The sequence below is a fragment of the Cryptotermes secundus genome, unplaced genomic scaffold, assembly GCF_002891405.2.
Source record: "Cryptotermes secundus unplaced genomic scaffold, Csec_1.0 scaffold854, whole genome shotgun sequence".
Classification (NCBI taxonomy): Eukaryota; Metazoa; Arthropoda; class Insecta; order Blattodea; family Kalotermitidae; genus Cryptotermes; species Cryptotermes secundus.
In genome coordinates, this window is record NW_019727108.1 from 301,187 (window position 1) to 323,101 (window position 21,915).

Sequence of the window (21,915 nt, forward strand, 5' to 3'; positions counted from 1 at the left end):
CTATCGAAGGAAAGATAGATGGGCGGATAGAAGTGACAAGAAGACGAGGAAGAAGACGTAAGAAGATGCTGGATGACCTTGGAGACAGAAGAGGATACTGTCATTTGAAGGAGAAAGCTCTAGATCGCATTAAGTGGAGGAATTGTTTTGGAAGAGACTGTGGACCTGTCGTCTTGACAGATTACTGATGATGATGATGATGATGTTGTATAATTGACGACAGGGATACTCCATCCATTCAATGCAAGATGAGTTCTCAGGGGACGTAATATAAGAAAAGTAGATGGTCTGAGTCTTCATTGATTCTTTACGTTCCAGTGCTCACACCATGACTCAACAGCATTGAGACCATGCTGCAGCTCTCTGAGAACATAACCCTCTTTGCGGTCTGTCCCATATATACAGATGTTGTCAGCAAACAGACCTAGACAGACACCAGGTGCATATGGGGGATGGGATGGAACCTTGTGGCATCCTTGCCTGTATATCCCTTGGTGTAAAAATTTCATCATCGTCCCAAACTCTGAATTTTCTGAGAAAGAAAAGAGCTAATAAGCTTCATTAGACTGATGAAAAATTTTAATTCCTATAATTTACATAGCAAGCCAAGATGCCTTGTTGTATCAAAGGCTTTTCAATATCCAAGAATGTGGCAGAAATAGACATGTTATTGTTGACATTTAAGAAATGTGGTCCATAAGTCTCAAAGAGTGAAGTGTCATGCTGTGACAAGCACGGAAAGCAAACTGGCTTGTAATGAGTAGGCCTCTTTCTTCAACGTGCCTTTGGACTATTTCCAGGATAACTTTCTTCAATAGCTTTCCTGTTGTAGAAAAGAGGCTAATCAGACATAAATTTTGAGGGAATTTTGGGTCCTTACCAGGTTTCAGTAATGTTATAATGTTTGCTTCCTTCCAAGTCTTTGGAAAATGGGGCAGCTAAAGGAAGTGATCAAATAAATGTGTCAGATGTACCAGTGACCTTGGAAGATGCCGAAGGCATTCATTTGGAATACCATCAAGTCCACAAGCCTTTCTCAATTTCAATAATTTGTTAATTTATGTATGTCACAAGGTCTTTCTTCCCTCGACGGGGCACTGTCTATAGATGCGAGCATAGCTTGCACTCCAATATCCACCAGTTGCTCATGGTTTTCATTATACAGGTTATGAGATATGAACCAGTTTTCTAAACAACCTACAATTACATTGGTTTTCTTGTTCAGGTGATATGTCATTCCTAGAGGTCAATAAATAGCAGTTGGTGCCTTTGGTCCATCCCGTTTCAAAAGTGATTTCAAAATATGACACAGAGATTCTGGTGTGACCTCAAAGTTTCCTACTTTTGTTTCCCACTATTCTTGTGCCTTTCTATGGGTCATTCAGCTGATGGTTTTGGTGATCCAATTAACTGCTGTTTTACATGCTGGATCCCAGGTTAATTGCCACAGTTTCCTTCTTAAGCCCAAAGAATGTAATTTTGCCTATTGATGAACTCACTCTCCAGTAACATTCCTGCTTATAACATCTCAGCATGGACAGAACAGAAATGACCGTTCTTCTGTTGTTTACAGGCCGTTGCCTACTAATAGCTGTTGTCTAATTGTTTCACAATTGTTGCCTACCAACAGGTCTACTACATACATGACACATTATTAATTGGGAGGGGGGAAGAGAAAAGGGTAAAGCTGAATTCAGTAATAAGAGGAACTCTACCATAATTACAAACTACTGGAAGTTCTATTAAAGCATAAATTTTGGTATCACAATATTTCACATCATTTTTTACACTGTGGGACAACTCAGACAATGGTGAATTAAATATAGGGACATATAGCACTCCACACTGCCACATTATCCCACTGCAGAAGTCACAAGTTCTGCCACTTCAGGATTAGTGGATCTTACAGTAAGCTGCATTGTCACTGCTGCTGCCAGTGCAAGTTTCACTTGAACTAGTATCTCATACCCTCCACGGAACACACCTGAAAAAAATAAATTAATCAGCATTAATATTCTTTGTTATCTTTTTCAAGGCACAAACAGGATAGCTCAGTTGGTATAGTATTATAGTACAGTTTAGACATCTGAAGAAACAGAGTTTGATTCCCATCTTAGGCAGGTGATTTTCTTGTCTCCACAGGGTCCAGATCACCCTGGGCTTAACCAGCCTTCTAGCGAGTGGACATGGGGCACTCTTTCCATAGGAGCAAAGCAGAAGACTAGGCTCGAAGTAGTACCAAGGTATGAATGCATGATGCTATTCTTCCAGTATCGCATGTCATATGGTATGGGGCTTGCTCAAGAACAGGGACAACTTTACCTTCACTCTACAGTCCGCCCACTCGGCGAACCAAGGCATGTCATATCTTGTGCAGCCAACCATATGGAGCAGCTTTGTGTTAAGCTTGTCTGAATTCTCCTCCAGTGCATGAATACCAAAAGTACGGAGGAAACAGGCTCTAATAACTTTTGTGATGATGGCATAACAGCCTATGTCACTAACTGACCATGACACACCCTCATTCCCATAGAGGACAGAGTAATTCATTCTCCATAAACAGGGTGCACCTATGCCAGCTCATTACTCATGCATATTCTTACTACTGCTCCAAAGATTTAATGTCGTTTTGAAATTTATACATGCTATCTCAAGCACACAAAATAGGCTGAGGGTTAGGGGTGAAGAACAATTGAAATATATGAGTAATATGGAATTCTTTTATCCTGCTAATAAAGGAAACTATTTCTTTTAGCAAGAAGTTTTGTCTACACATTAACCTGAACTGTGTATATAAAGTGCATCACAGCTGACAGTTACACTGAAATATTGCAGCTACTACACTATATTCATACATTCATACCCTGTTGCTCCTTCTGGAGCATTGGGCATCCGTGAAACACTTTGTTTCACGTCTTTTCTTAATCTTTAGACAGGTGGTAGGCCTTCTTGGATGGGGGATCAGCCCGTCATAAGGCTGCTACCTACACTGGACAACACAGAGAATAAATGTAGACACACATGCATGCCTTGAGTGGGATTTCAACACATGACCACAGTGTTTCAGGGGGCGAAGATAGTTCATGCCTTAGACCCCACAGCCACTGTGATTGGCATACATTATATTACTTATCCATATTATGTAGTGTGATCACGTTATTGCTTGCCAAAAATTTTTCAGCCACATGGGCAATAGTCTGATGTTGCTCCTGTCTAGTTTGGCTGTGAAGATTTCGACTAACAGCAGAGTCAACAAGCCTATACCTTAACAAATTGTAATATCAAATCACAGGATGCTCACATGCTGGAAATGCTGTGTTGTTATGCACACATTCCTGCCATCTTTGTCAAAAACTTACATTCATGCGTCACTTCTCTTTTAGAAAGAGGGTAAACTTGAAATTTGAAAGTCTGATTTCTGAGGCAAGGAGCCAGGAATTTTAAGGACTGTTCAAGCACAGCACTGGCCATCCAATTTCTCTCAACAAGTGTTCAATGTTTCCATCCTTCCCCCTTCCCAGTAACATTCTCCTGACAGACAGTATTTTCAATGGACGGTAGCTACAAATATATTAAATAACCAGTCATAGACAGCTGACAAGGGGTGATTCTCCAGCTTAGGGCTAGCACCATAACAAAATAAGCTTGTTACAAAATGTCACAAAAGGCCTCAGACTTGGATGGATTCTTTGGATAAATGACCTAAGCTAAGGAAAATGGGCTACACATGTAGTATGAATGGGAGAGAAGTGGCATGCATACAGGATTTCGGTAGTAAGCAAGAAGGAAAGAGACCACTAGGAAGGTCAAGATGTAGGTTGATGAATAATATTAAAATGGATCTTACAGATAGGATGGGGTGGTAGAGACTGGATTGATCTGGCTCAGGATTGGGATTAGTGGAGGGCTCTTGTGAACACAGTAATGAACTTTTGGGTTCCATAAAATTTTGGGAAATTCTTGAGTAGCTGCACAACTGGCGGCTTCTTGAGAAGGGTTCATATCCAGGGAGCTAGTTAGATGTATTGTAGTGAAGTTCATTTTTCTTGCATTTTACTTGTCCATTTTTGTTTTGTCACATAGGGATCTACAGGCTACAAGTCTGAACCTTCATGACCTGACATGAGAAGTGTCAGACTTCTTCACTTGAGTGTCTCAACAATCTGCAGGTAGCTCTAAGAGGTGACAATGTAGTAGTACCCTCTGTATTCTGGTATCCTGTCGCATGTGGTTTAACCATTTAATTTCTGTTTCCGTTTCTTATACCACTCCTGTGGCCATATTCTGAGATTGTGGGTTTTATTTAAAGATTTTACACTGTAACCACACCCTTGTTAATGTTGTTTCAGCTCATGTGTGGCCATTGCAGATGCATCAACATCAGACACAACTGTCAACCATAAGAGAGCACAGCAACAAATATCAACCTGATGTACCAATACAACTTAGCAGAAGTAGATGACACAGTATTAATTTAATTTCTTCTTTAAAGTTTCAATTTTCATACTTGAAATTTGGTACACTTTAACTCAAGATCTTGATTCTGTATTTCAGCATCCCATTGCAATTGTTCAACTTCACGTCCATTATTTATCGTCCGTCAATATTGCAACACATTTTTATTCGCTACTTAATTTTAATTTTTGTTTGACATTATACACTTTGACACTGTTGTGCCGCAATTTCAAGACTGAAAATCAAAAGATATTGCCTAAATTTACGAGACTTGCGAAAGCGTTTTATAGCAATTAGAGCGAGGATGACAACACCTGGACTAGGGATCTAGGTTAAGAATGTTGATGATCAGCATTTATGCGTAATCGCATAAGTAGGAAGCTCCCATAACTGGGCCACGGGAGTATAATGAATTTATCAAATACGCAGTGATGAGGTACGACAGACCCGCCCACCGCCAAAGGGGGTTAGCCAATGGAAATCCCCCACCCAAAAATGTAGAACAAGGGGAGTAGTTAACCTCCCTCTTTCGCCAACTGCAGCGCCAACAAAATTAGTGTATTAAAATGAGAAAAAAAAAACCCACTCAGGGATCTGATCTAAAAAAATAACAATTAGCCGAAGGCTCTGTCCGACATGGGTACTACAAGTGGTGGTGTCGCTGTGTCTCTTATCTCAAGTAAGTCATGTTTACTCATACTAGCCATGCCGTTAAACTTTGTGGTTGTTGGTAAATTGTTGTTTGTAAAATGTTGAAAACAGACTCCAGTGTGCCCGGCGAGCCCTTAGGGTAGAATAATAGAAATCATGTAACAAGTAACAGGCAAGGGTTAGTGTGGTAAACATGGTTGTCATTATAGTGTATTATGATTATGATTATTATATTTGTTGTTCATAGTGGCGACCATGGATTTTGTGATAAATATATGTAGGCTTTTAGTAGGCATAACTTTAGGGGTAAAATATCTTAAGGGTGAAGTATTATGATAGAACAGTGTAGAATTGTGTAATGAGTAGTAGGAAATGGAGACAGGAAAAAGGTTCACGTCGAACGATGAATGCTTGCATATCCTCAGGAGTCAAAATAAGAGGGGGAGAGAGAGAGAGAGAGAGAGAGACAGACAGACAGACTCAAGTCCAACACCCCAGAAGGGGGGATTCATAGCGTAGTAATGTAAAGACACTATGTAGTCCCGACTGAAGGTCGGCATTGTTCATACTGTAAATAGGATTGTAAATCAGAGTGTAAATAGACAGGGTAATTAGAGTAGGATGTACTGGGATTGTGATTTACTTCCCCGAACCAACCCGTCCATAACCGATCCAAAGCGATCCTGACCCAAGCGAAGGCAGAACTGACCCAGGTAGCCAACAGCAGCCGGGTGCAACTAGCAGTAAAGGTTATGAGAATCTTGGTTAAGGGTGAGAGACTAGTAGTAGAGACAAGGGGATGCGTTCCTGATGGAACAAGGGAAGAGTAATTTAGATAGTTCATTAGCTCCTTCAGGCATAACAAAGTGATAGCAGAGGTGGAGATTGGCCAACGAGAGGTGGCTGACAGAGAGAATTAGTAATTGTGTTTTACTCACCCCTTACATCGAAGTATTACTTATGGCACGGCGGTGGGCCGAGTCAACGAAGGGTTGACTGACGTAGCGAAGGGACTAGCCAAAGAGAAATGGCAGACCAATGATTTAGTGTTGTAACCCACCCCGTCATTCAGACATAAAGATTGGTGAGAGCAGTGAGATATCAAATCCACCCCTCGCAGAGGTGTAATATAGGGTGTGACAGTCGATGGGTAGAGGCGGGTCAGACCCGACATGCCCGCTCTACGACCGCGCTACCGGACCTTAGTATTTTCATCAACCCTCTTAAGATATAATAGATGGTGGCAGCTGTATGCAACGAAGAAGACCCAGAACCAGGAGAATCCTAGCCGAGGGTAATCTAGTATTATTGTGTTAACTCCTTACAGTATAAGAAGTGGTGGCACGGAGGGATACCTCCACGAACCCTGCCACCACGACGTAATAGACACTACATGTTTCGGCCCCAACTAGACTAGTAAAGACAACACCACACGCTGTGGAGGAAACATGCAAACCAGGGGCATATGGCAGTCATAACTGAAAAGTAGGCTACGAACGAGAGGCACAAGCTGCTGAAACAAAACACCCTGGACAGATATAAATTTATGAACAATGGACAACACCCCATGTGAGGTGAACTAACATGCACCAAAATAACGTGGGTATAATAGAAACTTTAAAGGATTTTATCTGGCTTTACCATCAAAAGAGGAATATAGTGTGTGATTTTAACATGGACTAAGACAGAGTAGCAGTTTTAACATAATTTAATCAAATATTTGTAACATATCAAGACACCTGAAGATGGCTGTTTGGGGCTGAAACATGTAGTGTCAAAGTGTACAATGTCAAACTAAAATTAAAATTAAGTAGTGAATAAAAAAAAAGTGTTGCAATATTGACAGATGATAAATAATGGATGTGAAGTCAAGATTTTGACTCTATTTAAAAGTGTCACAAACAATGAAGTGCACCAACACCATGTGCATGTACCGCATGATGGCCATGCTTGAGCTGAAGTGGTGTACATGAACATACAGCGATAGTATAGGTGGTGTAACTAAAGATCATAAACTCAGATGAGCTGGGATAGTATAGTCGATATAGCAACTGGCTACAGGCTGGATGATCAAGGGGGATTGAGTTAAGTCCCAGTAGGGTCAAGAATTTTCTCTTCTCCATGTCTTCCAGACTAGCTCTGGAGTCCACCCAAGCTCCTATCCAATGGGTAACGGGGGGGCTCCTTCCCCAGAGATAAAGCAGCAGGGGCGTGAAGCTGACCACTCACCTCCAACTAGTGCCAAGGTCATGAAAATGTGGATCTATATATCCACTCCCCCATATGCCTTCATGGTATAGTGCTTAATTAGCTAAGCACAGGGACAACTTTATCTTTACCAACTCAGAATTCACTGCAAGAGTTGTGCAAAGGAGACAAACAAAAATTAAGCAGAAGCATATACTATATATATAACATTATTGACAAGCGGCAGTTGCTCGGTAGGTATAGTTCGCTTGCAGACTAAAACCATGGAGTTTGTTTTGATAACATTACATATTTACATCCCCTGAAAGCTGTAAACGCTAGTCTGCGCTCATGTTAATATTCTTCACCTGAAGTAATACTGATGTCACAAAGCATCATTATTTATGACTATGATATCCAGAAGATTTTCCATTATAATTAATCAAGATTCTGAAAAGTATCAGAAAAAACAAAGAGAATCCTTGCTGTTATTGATATCTGAAGGTTTTTCACTGTTCACTTAAGAGTTTATTCACAGGCTGATGCAACATTTTCACATTTCACTAACTTATCTCACTGTCTATATAACATGTTACATACTTACAAGCCCATTGTTATGTGTACCTGATGTTGTAAGTCCTTTCACAGTATTAATTGCATAAAGAGGGAAGCATTAATTAAAATTAACTGAAATTCCAAAGTTAAAATGTGAGATTAGTTCAAATGTGTCATAGATAACTGAACACAAAGGGCTAATATACCATATATAAAAGATTATCAATTCCATCCAGTGTGATTGATAAATGTTTTTTCTTGATTTTTAAGCTTTCATTCTTGACATGTTTCGGTTGAAGCGACCATCTTCAAGACATATCAATATGTGTGGAAAGATTAAAAAGGAGAAAAAAACATTTATAAATCACACTGGACCGAGTTTATAATCCTTTATGCTATTGCTAGTGTAATGGACCAGGATGAACCAAATCTAATATACCATGTTTAAATACACAAAAAAATGTTATCAAGATACAATTGCAAAATGATGAATCCATAGAATGTCAACAGGATCTGATCTGTCAACTTCTTGCAATCACCAGGTAAATTCAATAGGCACTATCATGTGTAATGATATATGATTCTGAACTTTATGCCCGCACAGTCTTTAACTGCACTGTAACGTGTTGCAAGAGACCAACCTGCTAGGAGGAGTGTGTGTGAGGACTTCCCTTCAGGGATTCTGTCACTCCGTTCGACCGGCTGCATCCCCAGGAAGCTGATTATGTTCTTCACAGCTTCTTCCAGTGTCCCCATATTCGACAGGCTGTATGTGTCTGCCAGTTCACAGTGAGTTGCTCCTGCTTCCTCCCAAGCAGCGCCAAAGTTCGCCTTGGTTACTTTTTGTATCTGGTCACCAAGTGTCACCTCAAAATCTTCAAGCTAAGTATATCAGTACAAAAAATATGACACTCATTATTTACATTCAAACTAAGGAAACAGAAACCAGGAATTTATTTAATGTTGTTGCTGTTTCATACCACCATTTCATAAATTAATACCATAACATGCTATATTTTTTATTCTGGACTGTGAAACTATGGTTTCATTGACAGGTACTAACATTTCATAGGAACCTGTTGTTTCCATCTTCAAGGTAGAATCTCTTCTACTACGAAAATGGAAGCAGTACGTTCCTCGGAAATATTGCCAAACTACATGGCATTACATCTCAGTATATAGTAATCTTTATACAACCTGAACTCTAACATTTTTTTAACAATATTCTTATTATTAAAGCACCCATCAATAATGCAACAATATTTTTTTAAACTATAGAAGACATTTAAAATATGTTTCTCATTAAAAGTGCCACTTTAATACTTTATAATGTTGTTAAAATCATAAGATGTCATTAAGACACTAAAAGTATAACTTACAGACTAACAGTGATCATCAAATTATTAAAATGTCTCTAGTTTTATATATGCTTCTTCTCACTTAGAGCATGTTTCAGCCACACATGAGCCATCATCAGGCAAGTTTCCTTTTGTTTTTGGGGAGACCACTGCACTGTTCACTTGTCTATCATTGCTCTTTACTTTTTATCTCATGACTAGAACACTGTCATTGTACTCTGTTGTTGCCATCGTACTGCAATGTATAATGTGCATTAGTATTGTCGCGTATCGGGCGTATATCGCGACAAATAACTTCTCGATGTATTTGATGTAGCGACTTTTATTTCACACTCGCTCTTACAATCACCCAAATTACAGATTTACGATTACTGCTATCTGCAGTATCACAAATAGTACACTCCCAATGCCAGAATACAACTGACTGGCTGACTTTACGTCTTGACTCGGCGACTGTTACAGTACAACTCAGTACAACTCTGCGGTAGCCACACTAGAACTGACTGTGAATAGCCTTCGCTGCTCCCTATGTAGCCTCGATCGGACAATACGGGAAAACGGCCACGTAATAGGCACCCTTGTTGCTAGCCACGCTGTGTTGCTATGTAACGCTAGCGGAGGTCACCGTTGTTACTATCGTAACGTCGCCGCTGTTGATTCGCGTTGCCTAGCGACCGCGATATCCCTCGGTGACGTCGCCGCGGAGGGGAGTGGCGGGGCGGGAACTCGCCTATTACCGTAAGAACGCGAGCGTTACGTTACCGCTGGGGAGGTAGGGGTCAACATGTCACACAGTATGATTACTATAAATATTTTCATGATCTATATCATGTTGTCCTCACATAACAAAAGTTACAATTCTGTGTACTTGTGTTTTTGCGTGTTGTGTTTCTCCTGTATATGTTATTAGTGTGGTCTTCCAGCATACTAAACACAGTGTTGTTCCTGCTTATATATCTTCCGAGGTAGCATATCTAGCGCTATCTATTGCAAAGTTAATACACTGTCTGAAATATTGGATTATGTGTCATGATGCGTACGTTATTCATATGTAAATTGTTCACGTATACTTTGTAAATATAATACCTCTCTAGTGTGTTTAAATGCCTGCTTTTTCTTCCAATCCTTATGATGACCACAGTGTCCGTTATTTTGCCATATGAGTGTCCCATATTTAATATATGGTTTGAATATCCAGATTTGCTACAGTTATTTCTAACAACTTGAATGTGTTCCTTACATCTTAAATTAAATGTCCTTCCAGTTTGACGAATGTATTTCAAAGGGCAATCCAAGCATTTCATCTGATATATGTCACTATTGTTATATTTTTCAATCTCTGTGTGTTGTTTCAGTATGTTGTATGAAAAGTTATTCTAAGTTGTGTGTTTTTGAATAACTTAGTTATTTGTCTTACTTCTTTTCTGCACTTGATCACTTTTACTGTATAAGTTATACTTTTAGTGTCTTAATGACATCTTATTATTTTAGCATCATTGTAAAGTGTTAAAGTGGCAAGTGATAACATATTTTAAACGTCTCTTATATTTACCTACTTAAAATTTATGGCTGTCATTAAATGACTCATCATTCAATACCATGCGTCAACAGGTATTGCTTTATATTATTTTACACACAACAAAACTGTATACATATTCAAACCAAAATTAATATTAATTATAACACACTCTGCATGTATTCACTGTTTAAACCTCAAAATTCTCAAAGTATATACATGCAAACTGTTTCAAATTTTATGTAGATCATTATCATTCACTCCAAATTTTACTTCAATACATGGGACTGATTATAGGGAAGATTTTTTCCCATGTAAATAACAATGTTTGTGAATGATTATGGTTGAACACAAAACAGCAACATTTTATGAAAGTAAGTTATAATACAATTAATCTATTGCTAATGAACAAAAAAAAAAAATACTTCTCATGATTAAGAAGACATTGCAAATGATCCTCTGAGGTAAAAAGGTAAAGCTATCCTTGTAACAGGCCGTCAAGGCCCAAGGGGTTGTGAGACATCGAGGTTCCCACATTTTCCAGACTATCGGCTCACAGATGGCAATAAGGCTGTTGACCTTATGTGCTGGCCACCCTTTAACCACAGGAAGATTCCTGGTACTCAGTCCTGTTAGAGGCTGAGTCGACCCCAGGACCATAGTGCAGCTGGAAGAATTAAGTAAATTGAAAAAATCCAAATGATCTCATCAGGAATTGAACCTAAGACCTCTCGGCTTGTAGCATAGTGCCTCAACCAACTACACTATCACGTGACCCCAATCCTTTGAGGATCAAACAAAAATATAAATTCACAAATATTCTTGCATGCAAAGGCTTGCTAGACAAATAATGTTATTGAAAGATGTTACATTTGTAATTAATCAAAAAGGAAATGTCGACTTACTAGCATAAAGAGTTTAAACATTCATATTCTGCTGGACAGCCCCATGCCCCAGTAATTTTCAGCACCAACTGAAAGCCAACTACTGTTCATACTGTATGCCTTTATCTGCTCCAATAACATCGTAAATTCATCCATGAAGATTTGTTCCCTAAGTTTCTCTGAGAAGCTTAGAAACATGTCCTTTACAACTTCATGTGCCTTGTCTGCTGTGTTAACTCACCATGTACTCATCATCATAACCTTCATCAGAGTCTGGCAAGCCTGTGGCTGGATCACAATCTTTCACCAGAAACTTGAGAGTTGCATTAAATGTTCCTGTTTGAAAAGGGATTTGTTACTGAAGCATTACTGAAGAAAGACAGTTGTGAGTATCAGGACTGTTCAGTAAGTAACATCTGGGGGTATATTATACCTGTATTTATCACTGCAACATAGATACCTAAACAAACAAGGAACAATACACCACTTCTTTGATTCCTGCAGAGAAGCAACTGGAATCTGGTGTATGCATCCACTGACACATCCTGGATACGATCCTGTCATCACATCAGGAGCATTTTCGTTCAAAGTGCTTCATCAGCAGTCCAAAGAAGTAATATCACTAGGTATGGGATTTGACGTGAATGGTGGACAGGCAAGACATTCCAGCAAAACTCCTCTAGAGTTCCTATCTTCATTCATTTGTTTTGCTCCCTGTTATATATGTTACTACTATGTAACTATGTTTGTCAATCACAACAATTTGATACTCTTAATAAGTAACAGATGAACATAAATTGTCGATAAAATAAGTTAGTTTACTAAGATGTTATCTTTACTATATGTTTAGGTCATTTATGGCCATCTTCAAGCATTTATGAACAACAGTGGGGGTCCAAGTTCATTACTAGACTGCGTGTTGCAATGGATCCATCACTAAATAGTCTTGTAATGTAAAAGTTTTACACAGAAGTACAATGACAATGACAAAAAGTTCAAAACACTTTATACAGATAAGCCACCATTCCGCCTACTCCATTCCACCTTAAAAACCCCCTATATCCAATACAATCTTTAGAAAAATAAAAATAATTTAAAACAAGATTTACCAATTTTAGACAAGTATTTGAATGCATTTAAACATTGTAATCCTATGTAAAAACCTTTACATGACAAGACTATTTAGCAATGGATGTGTTGTGACACACAGTCCAGTAATGAATGCGATGCACTTTGTTGTCTACAAATGCCTGATGATGGTTGTAAATGACCGAAACATGTAGCAAAATTACATCTTAATAAACAAACTGATTTTATAGACAGTCTGAGTCTATCAGTTATTTAATAAAAGTACAGAACTGCTGTGATTGATGGAAATACTTACACAGTACTGAGGAGTCCTGTTGTGGCATGGGCTCTATAGGGGGGGTTAGCAGTGTTGTGGGGAAATGTCACCTCTGTGAGCATAGCATCTGAATGTCTTTCTTTAGGTGCCAAAATGTATATAGTCATCACTGCCCCATGACCCATAAACTTGAGGAGCACAATGCTCTGTACTTCCCAAAATGCAACCCACACAATTTTTCCACAAATTGCTGAGAATGTACTATATGGTCCAGTCCTCGCACTTAGGATAATGCGGGAAAATATTAAAATGGATCTTAGAGAGATGGGATGGGATGGGATGGTATGGATTGGATTGAAAAGCCTAAGGACAGGGACCAGTGGAGGCCTCTTGTGAACACAGTAATGAACCTTCAGGTTCCATAAAATGTTGGGAAGTACTTTAGTAACTGCACAATTGGCAGCTTCTCAAGAAGGACTCAGCTCCATGAGTGAGTGGAGCATGGGTGCAGCACACCCTTCAATATTACTTATTGTGCTGCCTACATGAAAAGTAATATCTAAGGTCTACGATGGGGAATCATAAAGTTTTAATTATCACCATGAGAAAATCATAATTCCAAAATATTGTTTAATATGGGAGATAGCACATTTCCTGAGCTTGCTGAACAGTCAAATTTTCCCGTGCCAAGTGGACAGAGGGAGCCACTGGAAGGGCAGAAGCAAAATGGCAATGTTGGTTGAGAAAGTGAAGGCTTGTGCTGTGATACAGTTCCACAATTTGCAAGGGAAGTCTGCCAGGGAGACCCACGACCAGATGACTGCTGTGTATCAGGAAGATGTACCAACATATGGCACAGTGGTCAGGTGGAAGAGGCACTTTCATTGTGGACAGACAAAGCTTGAAGAAAGCCTTGAAGTAGAAGATCATCTCTTGCTGAGGAACCAGGAATTGTGGCACAAACGGAAGCTTTGATCCTATCTGATAGGTGCATAACTATTGAAGCTATTGTTTATCAGAGTATGCATTAGACATCGGTTTTCAACATCATCCATGACGAGTTACACATGACAAAGGTTGCTGCACGTGGGGTGCCACGATTGTTGACACCAAGTTCAAAAACAGTAATGGATGCATGTGGCAAAGAAACATTTTCAGTTATGTCAAGACGAAAAGGTGGAATTCTTCAACCACCTGATCATGGTGGATGAATATTGGGTCCATCATTATGACCCTGAAACAAAGGAAATTAGAAAGCAGTGGAAACATGCAGACACACTGCCACCAAAGAATGCCAAATCCCAGCCGTCATCAGGAAAGGTGATGTTGAGTGTGTTCTGGGATTGGCGGGGTGTCATCATGACCAACTACACGCAAAAGGGCGTCACCATTACTGGCGAGTATTACTTCTTCACGACAATGCACCGGCTCATATTACGACAGCTGCTGCCAGTTAGGGATATGAAATTCTCCCCCATCCACCAAAATTCACCAGACCTGGCACCGAGTGACTTCTTCCTCTTTCCATGGCTAAAGAAGCCACTTCGTTGTAAGCGACTCCATCATGATGGTGATGGTGATGGTGATGGTGATGGTGGTGGTGGTGGTGGTGGTGGTGGTGGTGGTGATGGTGGTGGTGGTGATGGTGGTGGTGGTGGTGATGATGATGATGATGATGATGATGGTGGTGGTGATGGTGATGGTGATGGTGATGGTGATGGTGGTGGTGGAGATGATGATGATGATGATGTCATTTTTGCAGCGGAGGACTTCCTGAACAGTCAAAATGAGACCTTCTATGATCAAGGTATCCAGCAGCTAATGCATCATTAGGGAGAATGTGTGGCCTTGCAGAGGGCATATGTAGAGAAGGGCTAACTCACATACAGTTTCTTGCACTTGTGGCTCTGTTCTTCTGGGTGATAATTAAAATTTTATGACTTCCCAACATACAACTGGCTGGAACCAATTGAAAACTATGTAAAACTGGGAGACACTTAGAATCTGACAATGCCAAATTGAAGTTTCATTAAACACAGAATCTCAGGTCTTCCAAGCAGCATTAAGTGGCAGGCACAAAGCATTGATAGTGTCACTCACCCACTGTCGCCCCCAGTTCTTCAGGAAACTGAAATACCAAATAAGCTGTTCCTGTCTCTGAATAAGAAAGGCGAGGACATGGGATCTCCTGCACCAGCTGGTAACCAGTGGGTGTTTCCACTTCGACACGCACGTTCTCCAGCAACTGATCACTTAATGTGTTCACACAATCAAACTGAGAACAAAAGAAGATAACACATGACTGTTTCTCCCATTCAGTATTTTATACCTTTATGGAAATACTGCAGCAGTGTTTGCAGCTGCATAGACAAGAATATACTGCCTAAGATTTTAGGTTTTCATGGTGGTGACTATTAACCCTTTGACGTGGTCATTTAAATTCCGCGGCCGCGGCTCCTGCGGTAATATATTCAGCCGGCCATTTAAATTTTGCTCGAAAATGATTTATTCATCATTGTTCTTAAATTCTATGAGATAGGAACATGAAACTTTCACTAAAATGATCTTAAAAGGTGGTTTTATAACCTTACCTTATAATATGAACCCCCTTTATATCTTCAATGGAAGCAGGTTGTTTAGTATTTGAGCAGTGAATGGTACGCTTTGAAGGATGAAACTTTCACTAAAATGATCTTAAAAGATGGTTTTATAACCTTGCCTTATAATATGAGCACCCGGTATCTCGGCTATGTAAGCAGGTGACGCCTTGAAGCATTAGTCTAAACACAGCGCTGGCTCAAATCACCAAACCAATACTGCGTATCTTTACTTTTGCTTTCTTTTTTCTAACCACACTTCTGTGCGGCCCTGCCTTCTTCCCCGTGGGGGGAATACAAGTGGAAATGTCCCTCCGTGAGTCGTATATTTTGACAGATTAGCTGCAGTAAATTCAACCTTTGTGTTATCATAACAAGGGTTTGGTGCTTCTGCGTTTCAGATTCCAACCTTTTCGGCTCCCCAGATGTCGTAGGGGTGACCACAGAATTCATGAAGTTATTATAAGAACTGGCTGGCATATAGAGAACGAAAGCAGAGCTTAGCTGGCTCAAAAAAAATATTTATGGTCATCCCTCGAAACGACCACCAAGGTCAGTACGATAAAATGGCGTCAACTGGAGCGATAATGAGTACTTTTCCCTCCCCCACACACATCCGTATCGTCTCAGGGGGTGACCACAGTGTTCTGCCTTAAATTGTGGCGTTTTTCTAAGAAATGGGTGCTATGTACTGTGCGAAAGCAATCGATTTTACAAGAATAAAATTTTGGACAACCCTCTTCTAAGAATGCCATTTGAGTGTGTCAGTGTGGCCAGCTCGGGGCAATATCATATTACGAGTATAAACACATCACATCACGTCTCTCCTGTTTATAACTTCGTAGCAAAGAATAAACGACATTCATAGCGGTGAAACCGCTAGCAAGAGCCACAGGAACTTTGCTGCAAGACAGGCATATGTAACAATGACTTATCTCAGCTAAACTCGTTGGCTTAGTATACTCTGTTCTTGTGACAACAGGCCAGCGAAAAATCTAACAATCTACAGCAAAACCATCAATTATTATGGGCGTTATAACATAGGTGTGCAGCTGGACGAAACATACACGACGAACCCCCCCAGACGATTTAAATCCCTGACGAAACATACACGACGAACCACGGCAACGGGTTAAGAATGTCATCTTCTGGGATCTGGTGCCATGTAGATCTTGCATGAACTGACATCTGCAGCCACGTATATTTTTATTTGTTAACAAGCATATTTCCCCATTCCTTTCCTACATCAAGGCAGGTATTTGATATTAACGCTGATCACAGTGGCCACACAGTCTAAGGCATGTATCGTCTTCGCCCACGCGAACACCGGGATCGTGGATTTGAATCCCATGCATGTCTGTGTGTACGTAGTGGCCTTGCAGTGGGCTAATTCCCTGTCCAAGGAATCCTACCTACAGTGTGTAGGGAGAGAAACTGAAAAAGCGGCCAAGGTCCATAAGGGCTGTACAGCCACAGATAGATTTGAGAGCAACATTAAGTATAATTTTCTTTTCAAATTTCATATAACCCCCAATTTATGAAATTTCACAATTTAAGGTAAAAAAATCCCATCCGAAAGGCAGCCTTAACTCTTTGACTGGCGTGGGCGTGTTTTAACGCCCGGAAGATGCCAGCCGTTCCCTGGCGTTGGCGTGTTTTAACGCTTTGACAATCTCTTCCCTTCTTTGCTCTCTTGGCACTCATCAACCAAAGACATATATATGATAGTTTTTGTGCATGTTTGTAAAGAACCCTTGTAAACTTTGTGGGGGTCTATATTACTGTCAGAACCCTCTGAGAAGGAAAAGGTCAGAAAATATTTCACATTCATTCAGTTTCACCATGGCTTCTTGCAGCAAGTGTCTTCGTGTTCCTACAGACCAGCTGGAAAATGTTGTGAACGAGATTTGTTCTGATGATGGTAGTGGCGATGAAATAATGATTCCTGAATTGGATGAAGTTGATAGTGACAATAATACAGTGATAGACAATGATCCACAAGACAGAAATCATGAACATTTACCTACCACGAGTGCGGTGCCTGACACGCCCATCTCATGAACGTACGGAGACATTGTACCCCCAATATTTCCATTTGCTAATAGTTTCGGGATCAAAATTGATATAACACATAAAATGCATCCCTTTTCATGGATTAAAATTTTTTCTGGATGACGACTTGGTAAATCACATCACAACTGAAACCAATCGCTATGCTCACCAGCACTTCAACACACATGAGTTAGCTCCTCACTCTCGAAAACACAATTACAATTATGTCACATCAGATGAAATCTGGACATACTTAGGAATTGTGTTCATGACAGGAATCGACAAACGCCCTGAAATTGAAGAATATTTGTCCACTAGGCCCCTATTTCACACCCATGGTATGGACAAAACATGTCTTTGCGGTTGAATAGTTTCATTCTATTCAAAAAGAACACAACAAACGAAAAATACAAGAAGAGAAATTACAGATTCAAAGATTTTATATTGGACTGTGTAGAAAAATGACTGAACCAAACAAACAGGTGGGAGAGGGAGAAGAGTCAAGGAATGAAGTGGATGACGAATCTATTGCGTCAGACTCGAGTGCAGTCACGCCTCCGCCCTCGACCTTGAAAAGACCACCAGTGAAAGAGCCAGTAAATCGTCTAGAGGGTGGCTTGAAAATTCACAAAATGGTCCATGTTCCTCCCAGTAACAAGAAGAATGGTGCCCTGAGAAAGTGTCGCGTGAGTGCTAAGCACAAGATTAGAAAAGAAACAAGTATCATGTGTGCAGGCTGTGGTGTGGCTCTCTGCAAACTTTCATGTTTCAATGTTTATCACACGAAGAAAAACTAATAAAGAGGTATGGAAAGGCATTTATTGCATAAAATATTGTATTTTAATTAGTTCCTGAAAATTTCGTTTTTAAAAACCAATTTTTGTTGAAGTTGTTTAGGAAAAAGTAACTACATGCATTTTAGCGACATAAGGTTTAAAGGGCCTGCCAGGACAGGGGTGGGATTTAAATACCCTTCGCGCCAGTCAAAGAGTTAAACGGTAGTTTCGCTGCTCCCGAATGCTTCATTTCATTATCATTACCAAATCATCACTGTCTTCCTATCTGACATTATCAAAGTCATCATGCTGGATCCGAGGTTCTCGCAGTGATGGCCATGAAAAGTACTACTTTCCAGGCTGTAGCACAGTATAGTCTGCTATTAGATGAATGTAGTTCCTCCATCTTCATGGCTGAAGAGTAAGCCAAGTAGGCAACCAATAAGAACCATGAGGCAAGCTCCCCACTTTACATATCACAAAACTGTTCACTGTGATGTATCATTCACTTCAAATTAAAAATTTAAACAGTTAAGGTTATTGTCTTCTGTGACATAAATAGTTTGGTAGATAAGAACCAATGTTTCAGAGGAACCTGCTGCCTCCATCTTCAGGGTACAAGATGAAGAGGGAAGCAGCAGGTTCCTATAAAGTGTTGGCTCCTGCCTACCAAACTACACTGTTTCACATCTCAGAAGACTGTAACCACTTATCTGCAGCCCATGATGGAACACATTGGCAACAGTATAGTATTGCGCTTCTTCCAGGACAAGAAACCATCTATTCACATAATGGAAAACATAATATTTTACTTCATATGAAATTGGCTGCCTTTTCACTGTATACAAGCCAGAACATCAATCCAGTGTTTTGCTATTCACCACTGCTCTCTGGTCAGTCATGCTGCTTACTTGTTCTTGGCCATTCACCTTAATGCAGTGCATACCAGATGTATGAGTAAACATCCATGTAACTCCCATTTTTCTGGCATTTCATTAAAACCTCAAAAACAAACAAAATCACGTCTCCATTCACTTCCGAACAATTTACATGAAAACTGCGAGGATCATTCAAAAAGATATTTACAATGAAATTCCTATTTAGTTTTTTCAGAGAGTGACTTCTAACACTAAACTGAGATTTGCTTTAACAGGGGTTAGGTAAAATTCCATCTACAAAATGTTATGTTCTTAAAAAACTTCATGTACGTAATAATTACTTTTAGTTAAAGATACTATTTCTACACAAATAAATACAATTACACAATTAAATCTTCTTAAAAGACTTAATGTACATAATTACAGCAAGTTAAATATACTGTTTCTACCCAAAAAAATACAAATACATAACTAATAATATAAATTTAACCGGTAACATGAAATATTGAACAATGATTCATTCCTTGATGACAACTGTGTTAAATTAAGTTGAGTTCTGGAAGGCTGAAGACTTCTTACACTAATGCAGGCTATTTACAAAATCAAAATTTGGCTTAAACTTTGACTAATGACTAAATATGAAAACACCAAATAAGGATTTCACTGTAGTACGTTAAAGAGCGTTGTACTTTTGAAAATATTGCCCTTTATATACCTGAGAACTATCTGGCACATGTCGGTTCACCAAGTACCAGTTCTATCTTTCCCTCTCCTTACATCAATAACACTTTTTCACATGCCTGACTACCTCTTATTCTGAAACTGGAAGCAACAAGTTCCTCCAAAACACTGATAACTTTCTAATTGAGTACAGTCTGAACCAATTATAATGTGTACCTGAAGAACAAGGTGTTGTGGGAAGGAATGCTTGATGCAGCGCACCACGTACTCTGTCTCCGATTCTGTAAGCTCAACAGGCTCCGAGCTACGAAACAGTGGACCAAATGCCACTAATTCAGGTACACTGCGTAGCTTCTCTGCGTATGATTCTTCACGACTAACAGTGGCAGCCACAGCCAACACCTTTGAACCTATACAACAAGTTGCTATAAAGTTTTCGTACTGAAACATCAACTGCAAATGGAATTTACAACAACACAACAACTGAAAACTTACATCCGTGCTTCAGAAACACTTGTACATGCTCTGATTATCAGATTTACAAAATTTTAGCATTAACACTACAAGAACATAAATACCATAAATAAAGAGAATCAAGGAAGCTCTATTACATTAGGAAGTAGCCCTGGAAATAAATGCTGAGAAAAACTGAGTATACATTTATGTCCTGTCACCACAATGCACTGGGGGGGGGGGAACAAAAAAAAAAACGAACAGATCCTTTGGAAATATGGCAACATTCAAATATCCAGGAATCACACAAACAAGTCAAAATTGCATTCATGAGGAGATTAAACCTGGGCAATTCTTGGTATCATTCAGCATAGAATCTTTCAATTTCTTTATTAAAATCTGTCACAACACAACAACATCAAGGCCAAGGCCTAGATTGGCTCGTGCTACATGTTTTGGCTATTAAAGCCATCATCAGGCAATTACATGATTAACATATTCACACCAATGAACTGCAGTACTGGTAAAACTGGGTACCTGATAATATTACATTATAAAATGTTTGGCATAAAAGTACAATGAACTAGACTATATAAAAACGAAAGTCGTAGGGTAACACAAGGTTAAGACTCTTCGAATGAAGTTTTATATCAAGTCAGTTGTTGGTTGTTGCAATTTTTATATTCCTGCAGACATAATGGGATATTCTAGATTTTGTGTACATGTATTAAACTGCTTTGGAGGCCCGTGGCATGGAGGTAGTATAGTGCTGACGTTAATTGTTTAGCCGGTGCCTCATCTTACAATGTATTGTCCATTCTGTGGGGAATATAAACTGCAGTTATATATGTAGCACGAGCCAATCTTGGCCTTGGCCTTGATATTGTTGTGTTGCGACAGATTTTAATAAAGAATTTGTATATTATAACACAAACGGATGCACAAGGGGGGGGCAGAATCTTTCATTTCCTGATCTGCTTTCTAAAACTATAAAGATTCAAATATACCAATCTACAATTTTGCCTGTAATTCTGTATGGGTGTGAAACTTGGTCTCTTTGGCTTTAAGAGGGAGGAAGTCAGAAGATGTAGAATATTGCGTAATTAGGATTATTAGAATAGCCAAAACATGGGTGTATTGGGCAGGGCATACAGCATGCATGGCAGCAATGAGAAATGCAATGAAAGCTTCTAGAGGAATATCTTTAAAAGAAGACCATATGTAAGAACTAGGAGTAATGGGAAAGAAGCGTTATCATAGATATTAAAGAAATATAAGGGGGGGTGGGGGTGGACTGGATTAATCTAATTCATTTTAAATTCATGTATATACAAAAATGGCCCTGGCAATGCCCATTCAGCCCTCTGTAGTACATACTTATAAATATCTTATTCTATCAGAGTGGTCACACCATGATTTTTTAACATCTGTCTATATGTTTAAAATATTTATTCTTATGTCTTGTCTTTTTTTTTTGAGTATTTATTATTCTTAAATTGAGTTAAAAATGTATTTTGAAATGTACTG

The 21,915-nt window shown here is 39.4% G+C and overlaps 1 protein-coding gene across 2 annotated transcripts in view; it reads right to left on the reverse strand.

The window, feature by feature from the left end:
- Window positions 1-1,526: 1,526 nt before the first annotated feature.
- Window positions 1,527-21,915, reverse strand: part of LOC111864500 (coatomer subunit gamma) — a 56,113-nt gene continuing 35,724 nt past the window's right edge. For both annotated transcript variants that reach the window (XM_023851781.2, XM_023851780.2), the window contains exons 13-17: window positions 20,152-20,345; window positions 15,052-15,226; window positions 11,848-11,942; window positions 8,490-8,730; window positions 1,527-1,984 (exon numbers count right to left, since the gene is read on the reverse strand). In XM_023851781.2, the coding sequence (XP_023707549.1) occupies window positions 1,854-1,984; window positions 8,490-8,730; window positions 11,848-11,942; window positions 15,052-15,226; window positions 20,152-20,345 (836 nt within the window). In that variant the 3' untranslated portion in view covers window positions 1,527-1,853. The remainder of the gene's footprint in view (window positions 1,985-8,489; window positions 8,731-11,847; window positions 11,943-15,051; window positions 15,227-20,151; window positions 20,346-21,915) is intronic.